The 17,861-nt window shown below is 55.6% G+C and overlaps 1 protein-coding gene across 7 annotated transcripts in view; it reads left to right on the top strand.

The window, feature by feature from the left end:
• LOC111152878 (kelch domain containing 4) overlaps nt 1-17,861 on the top strand; it is a 48,589-nt gene that overhangs the window by 16,898 nt on the left and 13,830 nt on the right. For 4 of the 7 annotated variants that reach the window (XM_022511592.1, XM_022511586.1, XM_022511588.1 and 1 more), the window contains one exon: nt 3,946-4,082. The exons of the other annotated variants lie outside the window; for them this stretch is intronic. In XM_022511592.1, the coding sequence (XP_022367300.1) occupies nt 3,946-4,082 (137 nt within the window). The remainder of the gene's footprint in view (nt 1-3,945; nt 4,083-17,861) is intronic. 7 annotated transcript variants of the gene reach the window in all.

Below are 17,861 nucleotides of genomic sequence, written 5' to 3'. Positions count from 1 at the left end.
TGTGGCCTTTCCGGGGTCTCCACTGAATGCCCTGGTGTTCAGTGACATGTTTCGCTCTGTCTGGTTGGAACTTGCTGGGCCCCGAGCCCCTGGTAAGCTCAGGCTGTTTGCAGGCGTTCAGCTTTGCGGCTGCCCGGCCGCCTGCGGTCTGGCCCTGCAGCTGTGCTGCTTGGGTTGGAAGGCCCCAGTGGGGTCCCCGTGTGGATTCACAGCGTGCTCTCTCCCCAGCTCCCTGCCCTGCAGACCAGCAGCCCTCAGCATCCCTGAACTCTGACCTTTGTCTCCTCGGCTCAGGAAGACCACCTGTCCTGGTGGGCTGCTTTCCCTGCAGCAGGGGCAGAAAGCGCCCCCAGAGTCGACGTGCTCGTCCTGCCTGATCGCAGACTCTTGGGAGCACAGCCTGCCCCTCCTGTCGCCTGGTTACAGCTGCTTCGTGGATGGTCCAGTGCTTCCCTTGCGGATGGCGTGGGGGAAGTGGGACTGCCCCGCTGCACGGTGGTCCGTCGGGTTAGAAGGGCGGGTTTAACACCTGGGTGGTTAGAGCCGTAGCCTGCTCTTGGCCGTGTGCGAGCTCTCCTCGTGGTGCCCACAGTCTTCGAGGAACGGCTTAAATGTGACTCCGAGGTCACGGACCGTGAGCCTGCCTCTGTGCAGCCTCCAGGGTTCCCACTGGGCTGGGCCTGCCGTCGCGGGTGAGTGGGGACACGGCGTGAAAGACTGAGCTCTACTTGCCCGGACTTTGACTTCTTTTTCTTTCCAAAATGGCAGAAAAAAGTGAGGCGCCTGGCTGGCTCAGTCGGTTAAGTGTCTGACTCTTGATTTTGGCACAGGTCATGATCCTTGGGGTTGTGGGATTGAGCCCCTCATTGGGCTCTGCCCTTGGTGGGGTCTGCTTGGGATTTTTTCCCTCTGCCCCATGTGCACAGATGCTTTCTCAAGCAGATGATTTATTTATCAACACACCATGTATACTTGTTTCAGGGGTACAGGTCTGTGATTCACCAGTCTTACACAGCTCACGGCGCTCCCGATAGCACACACGCTCCCCAAAGTCCCTCCCCCATCCCTCCCACCCCCTCCCCTCCAGCAGCCCTCACTTTGTGTCCTGAGACCAAGAGTGACTCATGGTTGGTCTCCCTCTCCAGTTTCCCCTTGTTTCATTTTCCCTCCCTTCCCCTGTGACCCTCTGTCTCTTTCTCAGACTCCGCATATCGGTGTCAAATAGATCTTTTAAAAAGTAGATTAAAAAAACTTACTATATAAGTAATAAAGATACGTTATGAAAAAATGAAAAGAATTAAAAAGTTGAGTAAGTCCATTGTCCATTTTTGCATCTCTTGTCTAAACACCTGACTTGGGGACAGCTGGTGGCTCGGTTGGTGAAGCGTCTGCCTTGAGCTCAGGTCATGATCCCGGGTCCTGAAATCGAGTCCTGCGTCGGGCTCCCTGCTCCGCGGGGAGTCTGCCTCTCCATCGTCCCGGCTTGTGCCCACACCACGTGTGTGCGCGTGCGCTCTCTCTCTTTCTCTCAAATAAAGAAAATCTTTAAAAAAACAGACACACGTTCCTGCACATCTGTACTTCCTGTTGGCTGGCCCCGCCGTCAGCCCCGCGGGGTGTGCACTGTCTGTAATGTGGAAGCTCGAGGCGCTGTTGTGATGTGCAGCCTCACGGGCCCGCTAACCCCACTAACTCCGAAAATTGTCAGATTTGGGCCTCAGCGGATCAGGACGTCTGCTCTAATGATTGGAAACGGTCAGTGTCTTCCCCGCACATGCACTGGTGTTTCAGAGTGTGAGGAAGCGGGCTTGTCTCTTCACACGGTGGTCCTCTGTGTGGAGACGGGTGCTGTGTCGCCCTAACTACGTCCGCAGGACTCCCCAGTTAGTGCAGGGCCACAGTGGCTTGGTGACAGGGCCACGGCTCTGCTGCGTCCTGGAGTGGCTCAGGGCGCTGCCGCAGGAGCTCTGGGGTGCTCCGTGGGTGCCCGGGGACAGAGCCTGCTGGGAGCCACCGCCCGACCCGGCCAGTGAGCGCTTTCTTTCCGGACCTAGTCCCCCCTTGCCGCATGGCCTGCCACGGTGGCCCCTGCTTTGGAGCTCCCGGGCCAGAGAGCCCCCCTGGTGTGACGGATGCTCCTGTGGTGTCGACTTTGTGGCCGAGTGCCCGTGGTTGGTGATGGCAGGAGACCGGCCCGGCCTCCGCTCTGCCACAGCCCAGGTTTGCAGGGTGTGTGCACAGCCTGCTTCTGGGAAGTCGTCCCCTCAGCCACACTGTTTGCAGACCGGCGCACCGCACCCTGCAGTCTGCCGGGTCGCCACGGTCCTTGGAACCGTGCCGCCTCTCCGGTGGAGCGTCATCGGACTAGAGCTCAGGGGGGCAGGACTCCCCGTCACTGGGCGGCCACGGGGGTGGCTGTCGCGGGTTCAGGCGGTCGTGGTCGATGGCACGTGGCCTGCAGCAAACTCGCAGAGAGGCCAGGCGTTCTGAGGTGGGGCGCGGCTGTGGGGGCAGGGTGTCCCCCGGGCGAGAAGGGGGCGCGGGTTCTGGGCTTCTGGGCTCCGGCTTCTGGGGTCACTTGCAGCGCGAGTCCGTCTGCGCCGGAGCTTGTGTTCAGAGCGCGGCCCGCTCCCTCGCGCACAGCCAGCCCAGAGCTCGAGAGCCCTGGACCACGTCGTCCAGAGACCGCCTTTAACCCTCCGAACTGGTGTGCGTTTGCGTCTGTACGGGTCGTTTTCCAGGGGCGGTGTTCGCTCTTCGTTTAGCTACCTGGAGCACATGCCCTTCCACGGTCGAGTCCCTTTTCTGGAAAACCCGAAGGCGTGGACTTGCTTTGACACGTGCTTTCTAATTACAGGATTTGCCTCGCTTTTTCCGCTCTTGTGGGGGGGCCCAGGACGGTGGTCCCGGTCTGCCGTGGCCGAGCGTGTGCTTTCCTGCTGCTATTTCGGGGTGCTGGGTATTCCTCGATGTCGTTGAGGTGGTGACCTCGGGCATGTGAGTGACCTGAGCCCTGGAGTTCGCGTCCTCACTCTGCTCTCCCCTCAGCTGGGCACGTGGGTGTATGAGATGTGCCCGGGGACCACTGCTCTGAGAGCTTTGATACTCTGCTAAGCCCAACCACGCTTTTTTTTTTTTTTTTAAGATTTTATTTATTTATTTGAGAGAAAGCAGGTGGGGGAGAGAGAGAGAGAAGGAGCAGAAGTGGGGAGAGGGAGAAGCAGGGAGCCCAGTGCGGGGCTCCATCCCAGGACCCCGGGACCTCAACTCTAGCCGCAGGCAGACGCTTCCCCGACGGAGCCGCCCAGACGCCCCAGCCCAGTGACGGTTTGAAATACGCCGTCGTCAGTCTTCTTGCGTCGTGTCACACTTGCTCCCCTCGCTCCGTCCTCTCCCGGGCCCTTGGCTGTGCGGCTGCCGAGCCTCTGGGATGTGCGGCCCCAAGGGCACCGTTGTCCCCGCTTTCGCTTGCCTTTGCTGTTGTGTGTCTGTCCCTTAGAGGTACGTGTCGGTAAGCGGTGGGCGTCCCGCGCGGGTTCGGTTTGTCGGTGGGGCTGTAGATGCTCGTGCCACACGGCTGGGGAAGGGGTTAACGCGCACGGCCCAGCAGCTTTAGCATCCGTATTTGAGAGGGAGAAGGTACTCTGTCCGCTCAGGGTAGGGCCCTTGCGAGCATCTGGCGCCGCTGGGTCCGCTTGAACGGGACCTGGGCTTGCCTGCGTCCCTTTTGCCTCCTAGGAATTCCCGGACGGGAGGTGGGTGTGGCACTGCGGAGGATCTGCCGAATGCGGGGTTTCTGAGGCTTCCTCCCTCAGACCGGGGAAGAGGATCACTGAGCACGGGGGTTGGCTGCGGCCACCGGGTGTGGTGCTCTGGGCCGTCCTGGGGACGCGGACCCAGCTGAGAGCTGCACAGCGGCCCTGACCTCTCTCTCTCTTCTGCCAGGCGGTGGTGCTTCCTCAGGGCGGAGGACAGCTGTGGGCATTTGGAGGGGAGTTTGCTTCCCCCGACGGAGAGCGGTTCTTCCACTACAAGGACCTGTGGGTGCTGCACTTAGCTGCCAAGACCTGGGAGCAAGTGAGGTGAGGTGCTGGGTGGCGAGCTCGACCTCTGGGCCTGGCTCCGGTCCTGCGCCGGCGTCCTGCGCTCACGGTGATGCGGCTCCAGCCCTAGGAGTTCCGGGGTTCCGAGCAGCATGACTGCAGAGCCGCGAGCGGCCAGTCCCGCTGGTACCTGAAGGCAGGCAAGAGCTCGCCTTTTCCGTGAGCCGTTCTCGGAGAAGCCCGGCCCGGCGATAGCTCCCTGACCGCCTGACTTTGTTGAAGGCGTTGCTGGGCTCGCTGGGACAGCGCGGTATCCCTGCTTGCTCTCCTGTCTGCCCTCCGGGGCACCTACGGCAGCGTCTGGCACGCAGTCCCCCTCCCGGGACATCTGTGGATCGCCTTGGAGGCAGCACTGGGTGTCTGCTTGCTGGCAGTGGACCGTGGTCATCACTACAAGGGACAGTCTTCTTAGGTCTGGTGGACCTAGACGTAGCGGAGCTCGGATGAGGGGAGGAAGGACGGGGAGAGAGCGTCCTTGCTGCTCTTCAGCAAACCAGGCTCCACGGTCGTTGGTGTTGGGTTTCTGCCCCGTCGGGGACATTGACGATGGGTTTGTCGCATCTGGACTGCACGTTCACCGCCGGTCAGAGTTGCACGTCGGCAGAACAACCGCGGGACGACAGATGGGAAGTAGGGTGCGTTGGCTTTATTCTTCGGTGTCGGGGGTCATGTGCCCCGTGGCTGGGGCCATGCACAGCGCAATCTCCGGGCCCTGGCTTTGCTGTGGTAGCCTCGGGCCAGAGCTCCCTTGCGTGCCGGAGCAGGCGGCTGGATCGCAGAGTTCAGTCACGGGGCAGCACCCTTTTCGGGGCCTGGGACTTGGATGGGAAGGGAACCCCACTCCCCAGAGGCTGTGGCGAGTGGTGTGAGGAGGCTGCTGATGGGCTGTGCAGGCCGGCTCTGACCGGCTCCGGGCCTGGGCTGGTAGCTCGGTGGAGGCTGCTGTGTGCGAGGAGAGCGCGTGTGGCCCCGGCTCAGCGAAGCCGCCACGGGGTTCGAGTTCATCGTACCGAAGTGGGAACTGGGGAGCCTTGTGAGCGCGGCCGAGGACTGATGTCCTTTCTGGTCCCCTCGCTTGCTCTGGGAGATGTTCATCGCCTCGGCGGGCACAGGGTTCAGTCACGTTCGTATCAAAAGTGGTTTTGTCGGGCACATGTGGAAACTGGTTATTTGTCCTCAGTTTAAAGCGTTTTCGGGCCCAGGGTGCCCGCCCGTGTTCCTCGTGCCGGCTCGGTTGTTAACTTAACGCTCGTCTGTCCGTCTTTGGGGAATTGATTCACCATATTTTCTTCACCTTTTTATCAGTTTGAGTAGCTTTTTGTCCATAATTCTTGGCTGGGTGAGGGGCAGTGCTCAGCTCCACGAGAGAATGCGGCCCCCTTGGCGGGCTCCGCGGGGCTGGGGCTGGGGCTGGTGGCGGGGGTGGGGCCGTCCTCAGCTGCTTCGCGGGGTGCGCGTTTTCTCGTGGCCTTCAGCCCTGCCTGCTTCTGCGGCGTGTACTGTGGGTGGAACACGGAAGCCGGGGCACTAGGGACACGTGGCCACTCGGGGATGTGCCCTTTGAGGGGCTCGCTGTGGCCACTGTCTCCCAGCCAGCCCGGGACAGCCACCCTCGCCTCCGTGCGCCCCGGGCTGTCAGCCCCAGCACATGGGCATGGCATTCGCGGCTTGTGTCCTGGGTCGGAAGTGGTCTCTGCGAAACAGGCGCCCGCGGTTTGGAGGCTTTCTGTGACCGTGATGCCAGAGTTTGTGGAAAGCGCGTCGCAGAGCGCGTTAGAGGCGACAGGGAACTGCGCGGTGCCTCCCGTTGGCGTTCTTAACCCGTGCTGGTCCGGGGGGAGTGGCGGGCCTGGGACAGGCCGGGCTGCTCTGTTTTACTTCGTGTCTGAGTTCATCCAGCCTTCCTCCCGGTAAGGGCCCCGGGTCTGGCGGCTGAGCGTCGCGCAGGCTGCCCGACAGGCCGTGTGGGAGTGTGCTCCTGACTAGGAGGTCGGCCTGCGAGGCAGGAGAGGGAGGCTTCTGTCCCCAGCCCTGCTTCCGATTCTGTGTGCCACGAGCTTCTGAACGAGTGGCTGGATTTCTGTGTTTTGCTGCTTCACGCATTTTTCGTTGAGCTGTTTTCTGTCCTGAGTGGCTGATGAGAAGCAGAAAGTCCTAAGTGGCGTTCAGGAGGCATTATGTGATGGCCGTTGCCCACATCCGTGTCCTCGATGGCTCCCATGCTGTATCATCTTGGGCACTGAGCTCTGCCTTCCTATAACGCTGGGTGCTCTGACCGCCCGCAGGCTGCAGCCCTGCCCCCGCCCTGCCTGCCCCAGAGGTGGTTCTGAGACGAGGAGGGAAGTGCTCCCTGAGCCGCCCCCTCTCCTGCCCTCCCGGCTTCCCACAGCCCTCCGTGGGGCGGGGAACGCGCAGATCTGCAGAAGGGTTTCCCACTGCTCCAGAAGCCACGAGAGCTGACTCACGTGACCATGGGACCCGTTGGTTTTGCAGGGGAGATGGTGCCACGAGGACACAGAGGGCGGGGACCGGCAGGGAGACGGGGCACGAGTGCGTATTCCCACGGAGACCGTAGAGGAGCGAGCCCAGAGCCCCACGCGGCCCCGGGGGAGGCTGCGCAGGGGTGAAGGCAGGTGCCGCTCAGGGGGCGGGGGGGAGGCGGACGAGCAGGACAACCCCCCCCAGCCAGGATGTCGATGCATCGGTCAGCCCCGTGCGGCTTTACATGGGCCTCGGCCCCAAGTGCATTTCTAGGAACGTGCTCTAAGGAAATACTCTCGTTTTATACCGAGAAATGTACCAAAAAACCACGTGGCGGAACAGTCCGTGCCTGAGAACAAAGCCCGAGTGTGTACACACGCGTGTGTGCCCACCAGGAGAGCCATGCCTGCGCCGGCCAGGTCTGTGCTTGTCTGGGATCGCTCCCTGTCTTCGTCCCTGCAGCCGTCCGGTGTGTTCTGAGAGCCGGAGGGCTTTGCTCATTTACTGAAAACCTTGCTTTGCTGTGTGTTTTTTCATACGAATTCCAGAATCAGTTTTTCAGGTGGTATTTTTAAAAAATCCCGGCAGGATTTTGATGAGGCTTCTCTTGCTTGTAGCCTGCACGCCGGGGAGCAGACGTCTTTCCGATGCGGTCTTCCCACCCGCAGCGCTGCACTTGTCTCCAGTTAGGTTTATGGCTCGCCCGTCCGTAGAATTTGCAGCCACCTCGGAGGAGCACTGCGGAGTCAGAGGCCAGCTGTGCCTCCGGGATTCTCCCCTCGTGTCTGTTCCTGCAGAGACTTGAGCCACGCTCCCTCCTAGCTGGGAGGACGCCTGTCCCTGGCGCTGAGCGGGTGCTCCGTGTTTGGTGGTCTCTGGACCCTTCCTTCTCTGTGGAGCAGCTCCTCAATGGCGGGCAGCAGCCCTGTAAGTCATTTCCTGTCCGCACTTGGACTTGGGAAGGGTTCCCCAGAGAATGGTTGTGGTGTCCCAGCGAGACTCGGTGGTGTCGTGGCTGGGAGACCTGTGGCCCAGAGCTGAGGTCACACCTCTGTTCGTGCTTCTCGGGCTCTCACCTCCCTGCCCGCCTCTGGTTCAGAGCACGTTTCAAATGGGGCTTGGGAATCGGCCCTTCACTTAAGTCCTCCCCGCCCCATTCAGTGATCCTGACCGAGGTGGGCCTCGGCCACAGTTGGGGCCACTGGCCTTGGTGACTGGTGGGTTTAGTGCTTATTTAGGGCCCTGCTCGCGGATGTGCACATGGAACATGTCAGTTGCCGTTTCCGAAGTAAGAAAACTCGGGTAAAATTTCTTAGCTCCTTTTTTTGTTTTTTTTTTTTAAGATTTTATTTACTTATTTGAGATACAGAGGGAGCACGAGCAGGTGAAGGGGTAGAGAGAGGGAGAAGCAGGCTTCCCGCTGAGCAAGGAGCCAGACGTGGGACTTGAGCCCACAACCCTGGCTGGGATCGTGACCTGAGCTGAAGGCAGACGCCCAACTGACTGACCACCCAGGCGCCCAGTTCCTTAGCTCCTTAGGCAGTAAAATGGACCAGCTAGTGCTTCTGTAATGTATCGCTTACGGCAGACCGCGAGCACCCCACGGCCTGTTTGCCGGCCTCCCGGCTGGGCTGCGCACACCTGCCGTGGCCGCGAAGGAGAGCCTGTCTGCTGAGTCCCCGGGGGCCGAGGCGCTGCTCCTGGGCATGGGACTGGGCTGTTCCCGCCCAGGCACAGTGGCTGCTGTGGAGCGGGGACCCCTGGTGGCCGTGTGGCCTCCGTAATCTCGTCTTCTCATCTCAGAGAAAGGTGGGGAGATTCATTCAAAATGCGGACTGAGTTCCCCTTTCCCGGGAAGGCCTCTGAGGCCAGGAGAGCCCACATCGCTCGGGAGACACAGGCAGAGCCCGCGGCGAGCTCGAGCGAGCTTTCTGCCCAGGATTCGGCCCAGCGCTTGGTTCGTTTCTCACTCCCGTGGGGGTAGCTTTCTGGTTGGGGCTTCCAGAGAAGGGTCAAGGCCGGCTTTGGCTGTATTAAATCGGCATGTAGCGTGTATTGAACCCTTCCTGGCTTTCCAGCAGGTTTTCCCTTTGGGAGGGCAGGGCGATTCCCTCTCGCTGGCCGACTTCTGACGATCTGAGACAGCGGGTGTGCCGGCCCATCCTTGCGTGCAGGGGCTGGTCTGGAGAACGGACCTTTGGGGAAGCGAGTTCTGCTTGCCGGGGAGAAGAGTCGGGGCCTGCAGAGGGTCAGGGAAGAGCCGCTGTGCCGAGGTCTGCAGTCAGGTCCCTGAGAGGGGTGCCTTGATCGGCCAGCGTCTGCATGTTCCCTTGTCTCCGGCCGTGCTGTGCCCCGGACGCCCCGGCCCGGAGTCCCGTCCCACCACGCGCCTGGTTCTGCCAGCCGAGGCCGCGGGGCCTGAGCCGGTGCACCAGGGCCCCGCGTGCTGTCCGTACCCGCGGTGGGGGCGCTGCTGGGGACCGCCTTGCAGCCACCTCTGCTAGAGGACGGCCTCGCCGCGTGCTGCTGCTGGCTCCAAAGGGACCGAATGCCAGCTTGGATTGGGGAAGGTGCCGTTTTAAAAATGATGCTGGGATGAATTTACATAGTTCTGTGCAGCTCGATGAATCCGTGGAAGCAAACACCCTCTGCGCTTAGGCCCAGAAAAGCGTGTTATTGCTGTGCCCGCAACCCCTGTGCGCCCGGAGTGCAGGGAGGGAGTCTTGCCTCCCCTGGCTTCCTGAGCGTCGCTGCCAGGAGCCCGGGCCGCGCGGCTTGCGGCAGAAACCGGCTCACTGGGAGCTCTGCGGCGCGCTCAGAGGGACACAGGGCGCTGCGTGGGCGCTGGGCGGGCGTCAGGAAGCCACCGGGTTCCGGTAGGTGCAGAGGGGTCTGCCGTCCGCACGCCCGCACACATGCTGGGACGCGCGTCCGTGTGTTTCTGTCGGGTGTGTCGAGGCGGAGTGAGGTGGGGGTGCCTGAGGCTCGTGCACGTCCAGCTGCGGCCCACGCTGGCGCACGCATCTGCACGCTGTGGCGCCGCTTCCGTCGCACACTGGACACCGAGTGGACTCCACTGTCGTTTCGGGTCTTGCCTGCTCCCATTAGCGTTGCTAGCGGCAGACGCCCGCTCGACCTCATGACGGTGCGGGACGAGAAGACGGCAGGGTTGCTGACCTCAGGAAGGCTGCGGTAGGTGGCCTCAGGGGCGCGTGAGACCAGCTTTCCCAGATGTTTTGAGATTTCCTTCAGTCTCTGTCTTCCCCGGGGGATGCCTGCACACCTGCTCTGCCCCCGAACAGAATCGTCACCCTCTTGTAGGATGGGCGCCCACGGTGGGTCACCAAGGGGACAGAGATTTCGGCATCCCTTTTCTATTGATTTCTGAATCTGGGGCCGCCCCAGCAGTTCCCTGTGACTCGAAACCCAGAGGGAGGCCGGGCTACTTAGAGCTCTGTGTGTTCAGAGGTCATTCGCGTGCCAGGAGGTCACCCTTTCTCCACGTATGGCTCACAGAGTCGTGCCGCCGTCGCCGCCAGCTCACGTAGAGCAGAGAGAAGCTCCGCTCCCGTTACCACTCCCCCCAGTCAGCCCTCATCTACCCTCTGTCTGTGCGTCTGTCTCTCTCAGGTCTTTCACACAACCGCAGGCCTGCAGCTGCTGCGCTCTTGGGACCGACTTTCCCTGCGCATAGTCTCTAAGGCCCACTCTGTGTCGGTAGTTGGTGCTTTTTTTTATTTTTTTAAGATTTTATTTATTTATTTGACAGACAGAGATCACAAGCAGGCAGAAAGGCAGGCAGAGAGAGAGGGAGAAGCAGGCTCCCCGCTGAGCAGAGAGCTCAATGTGGGGCTCAATCCCAGGACCCTGAGATCATGACCTGAGCCGAGGGCAGAGGCTTAACCCACTGAGCCACTCAGGCGCCCCGGTTGGTGCTTTTTTATGACCAAATAATATTCCGTTGTACAGACGGGGAACATTGCGCTCATCCATTCGTTCGTGACGGACGTGTGGGCTGTGGCACTTTTCCATTCTGCGAGTAATGCTGCCAGGAACGTTCGCGTACAACTCAGGCACTTCTGTGTGCGTCTGAGCACTTAGTAGATGAGCAATAGAAATGGTTGAATGAAAAAATAGAAATGTGTGTGCACATTTTCTCTTGATTTGCGAACAGCACGGACATTGGTCCTCAGACCTCCGTAGTGTGTGTGTGTTAATGCTGCATCTGAGACACACGGGACACATGAGCACCCCAAGAGAGGAGGACCGTTAGCAGCACTTTTTGTCTGATCTGGTTGTGAGGACCATGCCGTGTCGTTTGGAAGAGTGTGAGTTTTGGGACCTGAAATGCATGTGGAAGTGAACACACATGTCTCCTGCTCTCCAGGGTCTGCTGGGAGCTGTGAGCTTGGGGGCTGCACGCTCTCCGGCCTCCTTCGCAGCTGGGTGTGAGCCCGGCACCTGGAGAACTGGGAGCAGGAGTGCGTGTAGACTCCCTGCTCCTGCCCTGCTGGCTGACTGTCGCTCTGGACCTGCTCGGGCAAGGAGGAGGGTCCAGCACACAGAGGGTGGGGAGTGCAGACACTGTCCCGGGGGTCGGTGCTCAGGTCTACTGACGCATAGATTGTTCTGTGCTCAGACCTCCGGCTTCATCTGGGGTGGCTTTATGTCTTAACTGGTGGTTGCACTTGTGCGTTCTGGGGCAGACCGTGTCCTTTCAGTTCTGGTTCTACCATTGGCCAGCCTAGTGTGTTTCTTGACTTCTAGGTCTTGTTGTTCTCATCTGTAAAATGGGATTGAGGATGGTACCTGCCCATCTGGTTGTTGTTACGAATGAGAGCCCATAAAAGGAGCATGCCTAGTGTAAGATAAACACCGCAGAGACAGTAGTTTTATCATTCATAGTAATAGTTAAAATAAAAGTAAAACAAGGATATAGTGCCTTAGGTTGCCTGGGTTCTAGAGACTGGTACCGATTCTTCTTTTTTTTTTTTTTTAATATTTTATTTATTTATTCGACACAGATATCACAAGTAGGCAGAGAGGCAGGCAGAGAGAGAAAGGGGGAAGCAGGCTCCCCGGTGAGCAGAGAGCCCGATGTGGGGCTCAATCCCAGGAACCTGGGATCATGACCTGAGCTGAAGGCAGAGGCTTAACCCACTGAGCCACCCAGGCGCCCCTGGTACCGATTATTCTGTACGATGCAGCTGAATACCTTATACTTACTTTGCCCAGAATCTGTTGATCCTTGGAAAAGTGGGGCCGAATTCCAGAGGTACATTGTTTGAAATGAAAAGGGAGATGCTCTTGTACGTGTTTCATTTCCTCCTCAGGCCATGTTATAACCATTCTTGGAGGAGGGGCTTTTTCTATTCTGAGGATGAGTCACGAGACTAAGTTCGCTGTTGGGTCTCCCTGTGTGACCTTGAATCTCAGGGATTGTGAGAGAAATGGTTCCTTTGCTTCCCAGACTTTGCATACCAGTCTTGGGGCTGCCTGGTATGGCGTGCTGCTAGAGCGTATCATTTCGCAAGGTGTACACTTTAAAGTAACTCAGGGAATCACTGGCCTACCAGGTGCTTAGCACTGTTTGTGCTGGAGCTGCGGAGTGAGCTGATGCTCGTATGTGTCCTGGAGACGTCACCGCGGCGGCCTCCGGAGGGTGGGTGACGAGAGCGCCGGCTTGCCCTGTTGGATGCCGTTCTGCACGGAGCTCAGATGCGTTTAAAAGCACTCACTCCCACAGTGTTACACACGTGTTTTTGTGCCACATATAGATCTGGCTGAGTAGGACTTGTTAATTTTCTAAGACTCCATATTTAGGAGTGACGGCAATTGAAATGTGCCCGTTGGAGATTCAGATATAAACAGGCTCTTTTGGTTGCTTTATTTTTCTAAAGGGGTATATAGAGTCTTTTTATAGAAAAATTTTCTCTTTTTGGTTACAAAACAGTGATACTTGGCTGCTGCCAGAAAAAGGGAATTGGTGTTTCATGCCTGCCTCCCCAGAGGAGCAAGCACCCCTGGGATGCGTGGGCAGGAGGCTGAGCGAGGGCCTTGGACCTGCAGCCTTCCAGCTGCCGGGCGTCCTCGGGCCATGACAGCCGTTAGGTTCACGTAGCATTCGGGTCTCCACGTAACTCTTTTTAAAGTAGAATCGGAAGCACTGTACTGGCTTAGTTGTTGAACGAAAATTCGTTCCCGGGGTTGTACTTTGAAAGTATCGTATGAGAAGATCTCTCAGAAGGGAGAGTCCTTGTCCCCAGCGTGCAAGGTGTTTTTCTTCTTACTCGGCTTCTGTCATGTGCTGCCGTGCAGGGTGGCCCATCTCCTCAGCAGCCGGCACAGTGGGGACAGAAGTGGCTGCACGCTGTTGCCGTGACGTCAGAGTGCCAGTCGAGGTCGGTGCCCAGCCACTGCAGGCATCTGTGGGTGGCGGCATCCTGGTGGGCCCAGACCCCCCTTCAGAGCCGTGTTCATTTGGTATCTTTATCAGGAATTTGGACTTAAAAATATGCTTACTAAATTTGTGGGTGATACAAAGCTGGAAGGGAGAGCAAATAAGTTGGTTGACAAAGTCAGCATCCAAAATTAACCTTTGTGGACCAAATCCAGCAAGATGAGATTGAAGTGGGAGAAGTGTCCCTTGTGGGTTGCACGTAAATATAGGATTAAAACAGTTGACTATAAAAAGCTGCCCCTGCTAGTAGAAGAGGAGGGTTTAGTGATTCGGAACGCTGGTTGGCATCAGCGCATGGCGAGGCTGCCCAAAGGCTAATGCGTAAAGGTTGCATTAACAGGGTCTGGCCTCCAGGAACAGGTACGGATTACTTGTGGTTGACTTTCCCCTGACGAGTATGGTGGTCGTTGTAAGTAACACGTTCCCTGGGACGTTAATGAACTGAGGGCCTTAGGGGAGAGAGACCCCGTGACCAGGCATTTGGGGAAAGTGGGGAGAACGGAATTGGTTCTGGATTGGAATAGGGAAGACCCTGGCCGTCCTCACGGCGGTGTGCGATGAGGCTCCTCATCTGGAAACACGGGGCCGTTTGAACATTGTTTTCATTTTGAGATTCTGTGTGTTGATGGTTTTTTCGTTTGTTTGTTTTGTTTTTAAGATTTATTTATTTAGGGGCGCCTGGGTGGCTCAGTGAGTTAAGCTTCTGCCTTCGGCTCAGGTCATGATCTCAGGGTCCTGGGATCCAGCCCCATGTCCAGCTCTCTGCTCAGCGGGGGGCCTGCTTCCCCCTCTCTCTCTCTGCCTCCATGTGATCTTTGTCTGTCAAATAAATAAATAAAATCTTAAAAAAAGATTTATTTATTTATTTGAGAGCACGTGGGAACATAAGCAGGAGGGACAGAGGGAGAGGGAGAGAGAATTGCAAGCAGACCGCACGCTGAGTGTGGAGCCAGATGTGGGGCTCTGTCTCATGACCTTGAGATCATGACCTGAGCTGAAACCAAGAGTCGGACCTTAAGTGACTGCGCCACCCAGCTGCCGCTGTTAATGTATTTTTTGCGGCACCTAGTTTTGGGGGAAACTGTGTATAATGCACAAAAATAAGCGGAAAGAACACGTTGTATAGGAAGTGCTGGGCTGCGTGGTTCAGGTCGCAGCCGTCCTTTGCAGCCTGGAGCTACCGAGGCTTTGTGGGCTGGACTGGACCGAGTTCTCTCAGGTCGGGGAGCCGGGCCGTGGGAGCCACGCAGCAGCGTGCGGGAAGCGGAGGCACCTAGAGCCCAGTTCTCACACAGGAGCTGAGCTTGTAATCGGTAAGAATCCAGGAAGCACACCCACGCGTCAGCTCTTTTACAATCCGGTTGTTTTCTCGTTGTCGAGTTTGAGGAGTTCCTTGTAGATTTTGATCCTTTCTCAGATGTGTCACCTGCAAATGTTTTCTCCCAGGCTGTGGCTTCTGGTTGTCCTGTGAGCGCCTTCTGCAGAGGAGACGTTTTAAAGGTCAGCGACGTCCAGGTTATCGGTGGTTTCACAGCTCGCTCTGTCGTCCACGCCTGTGGAGGACAGACGGGCTGCCTCTAGGCTCGTGTTTTGACACGTGGGTGTCCGGCCGTTCTAGCGCCGTGTGTCGGCGTCTTCTCGTCGCTCTGTCGCGTGGCTTTTCGCCTTCAGTAAAGAACGGTTGACTGTGTTTCTGGGTGCCTGATCCCGGGCTTTCTGTGTTCCCTGAGCGGCCTGCTTACTCCGCAGTGGCACGACGCTGTCTTGATTACGTAGCTTTATAGCAAGTCTTAAAGTCAGGTAGGTCAGTCTTCGACTTTGATCTTTTCAATATTGTGTTGGTTATTTGGGGTCTTTTTAAAAAAAATATTGTATTTATTTATTTATTTGACACAGAGAGAGAGACCCGGCGAGAGAGGGAACACAGGCAAGGGGCGTGGGAGAGGGAGAAGCAGGCTTCCCGCCAAGCAGGGAGCCCGATGCAGGGCTCGATCCCAGGACTCTGGGATCATGACCCACGCCAAAGGCAGATGCTTAACGACTGAGCCCCCCAGGCACCCCTATTTGGGGTCTTTCACCTGTCCGTGTGAACTGTAGAATCCGTTTGTCCGTACCCATAAAGCAGTTCGTGGGATTGTAGTTGAGGTCGCGTTGGCTCCGTAGATCCAGGTGGGAGGAACTGGCATCGTGACGATACCGCGTCTTCCGTACACAAACGTGGACTGTCCCTCTGTTTATTTAGGTCTTTGATTGTGTCTGTCATAGTGACATAGTTTTCCCCAAATAGATTTATAAATCTCGTAGACTTACACTTGGTGTTTCATGTTGGGGGTGTTAATATAAATGGTAATTTTGTTTTTAATTTCAAATCTCAGTTGTTTGCTGCTGGTGTGTAGGAAAGTGGCTGACTTTCGTGTGTTAGTCTTGTTGCCTGCGGTGCCGCTGTCGCCACTACTAGCTCCCGGAGCTTTTGGTTAGTTCTCTCGGATGTTATACATAGATCATGTCAATTGCAGACACTTTTATATCTTCCTTCACAATATTTATAGTTTTTATTTCCTTCACCCCCCGTATCTCATTATGAGAACTTCTAACGCAACGTTGAAAGAGTTGGCAAGAGGGGACATCCCTGCCCTGTACCTAATCTTCGTGGGAAAGCTTTCAGTTTTCATTATCGAGTACAGTATTAGCTGCGGGTTTTTGCAGATCTTTATCAAGTTCAGAAAACTCCCCTCAATTCCTAGATTGCTGAGAGAGTTTATCCTGAATGGGTGTAAGATTTTGACAAAGGCTTTTCCTCCATCTGTTGGTATGACCGTGTGACTTTTCTATCTTAGTCTGTTAATGTGCTGGGTTATAACCATGGATTTCAGAATGTGGAACCAGCCTTGCACATCTGCATAAATCCCACTTGGTCACAGTGTGTACTTCTCTTTAGACTTTTCTTGGATTCAGTTTGTTAATATTGAGGATTTTGTGCATCTGTGTTTGTGAGAGGCACTGATCTGTAGTCTTTTTTTTTTTTTTTAAGATTTTATTTATTTATTTGACAGAGAGAGATCACAAGCAGGCAGAGAGGCAGGCAGAGGGACAGGGAGAAGCAGGCTCTCTGCAGAGCAGAGATCCCGATGTGGGGCTCGATCCCAGGACCCTGGGATCATGACCTGAGCCGAAGGCAGAGGCTTTAACCCACTGAGCCACCCAGGCGCCCCGATCTGTAGTCTTTTTTTGTAATGTCTTTATTTGGTTTTGGTGTTAGGGTAGTGCTGGAGGGATGACAGAAGCTGTGCTCTGAAAGAGATTATAGAGGATTGGTATCATTTTTTCCTTAAATATTTGGTAGAATTTGCCAGTGAACCCCTCTGCATGTGGTGCTTTCCGTTTTGGAAGATTATCAATTATTAATTCAATGTCTTTAGTAGATGTAAGCCTATTCAGATTGTCTACTTCTTACGGATTTTGGTAAATTCTCTCTTTGAAGGAATTGGTCCACTTTATCCAGGTTATCAAATTCGTGGGCATAGTGTTGTTAGTAGTATTGCTTTTTAAAATCATTTTAATTTCCATAGGATCTGTAGTGGTGTCCCCTCTTTCATTTTTAATTAATAGTAATTTGTATTTTCTCTCTCTCTCTTTTTTTTTTTTTTAGCTTGGCTAGAGGCTTATCAATATTTATTTATTTGACAGATTTTATTTATTTATTTGACAGACAGAGGTCACAAGTAGGCAGAGAGGCAGGCAGAGAGAGAGAGGGAAGCAGGCTCCCTGCTGAGAAGAGAGCTCGATGTGGGGCTCAATCCCAGGACCCTGAGATCATGACCTGAGCTGAAGGCAGAGGCTTTAACCCACTGAGCCCCCCAGGCGCCCCTTCTGCTCTCATTCTTATTATTTCTTTTCTTCTGCTTACTTCTTTTTCAAGTTTCCTGGGGTGGAAAATTAGATTATTGACTTGAGATATTTTTTCTTTTCTAATTAGTACATTTGGTCCTACAAATTTCCTTCTAAGCACTTGATTTCACTGCATCCCACAAATTTTGATAAATTGTTTTCATTTTCATTTAGTTGAAAATAGTCTTAAATTTTTCCTATTTTTTCTTTGACCCACATGTTATTTTTAAGAATATTGTTTAACCTCTGTGTGTTTGGGACTTTTCCCAGCAATCTTTTACTGGTTTCTAGTTTATTCCTACTGTGGTCTAAAAGCAGACATTGTCTTAGTTCTGTTATTTTCAGTTCATTATGGTATGTTTTGTGGCCCAGAATGTGGTCTCTCATGGTGAACGTTCTAAGTGAGCTTGAGAAGAATGTTTTTGCCCATTGTTGGATGAAGTGGTCTATGGATGTCAGTTATATCCTGTTGATGGATGGCGGGGTTGAGTTCAGCTCTATCCTTCTCGGTTTCCGCTGCTGTGTCCATTTTTGAGAGAGGGTCATTGAGTTTTCCCACCGCAACAGCAGATAAGTCTGTTTCTCTTTGCAATTCTGTTAGTTTTTGCCTCACATAGTTCGACATTCTGTCGGTTGGCATTCTGTTGTTGGATTTGTACGTGGTAAGAACCTTTCCGTCTTTTTGGAGGGTTCATCCCCTGTGTACTTAGGTGGCGCCCGCTTAAATCCCTGGTAACTTTCCTTGCTTTGACGTCTGCTCTCTCTGAAATGCAGTTACTCTGGTTTTTCTTTGGTTGGCTGGGGGCGTGTGCGTCTTCTCCGTGTGTGTCCTCCACTGTGTGTGTCTCCATGTTTGGGGTGGGCTCCTTGTACAATATGGCTGGGGCTTGTGTTTTGATCCGCTCTGGCGCTCTCGGTCATTAAATGGT

This window comes from Enhydra lutris, unplaced genomic scaffold (assembly GCF_002288905.1).
Source record: "Enhydra lutris kenyoni isolate GAN:26980312 unplaced genomic scaffold, ASM228890v2 scaffoldscaffold30, whole genome shotgun sequence".
Classification (NCBI taxonomy): Eukaryota; Metazoa; Chordata; class Mammalia; order Carnivora; family Mustelidae; genus Enhydra; species Enhydra lutris.
Note: the sequence above shows the minus strand (reverse complement) of the source record. Positions and strands in the feature narration are given on the sequence as shown.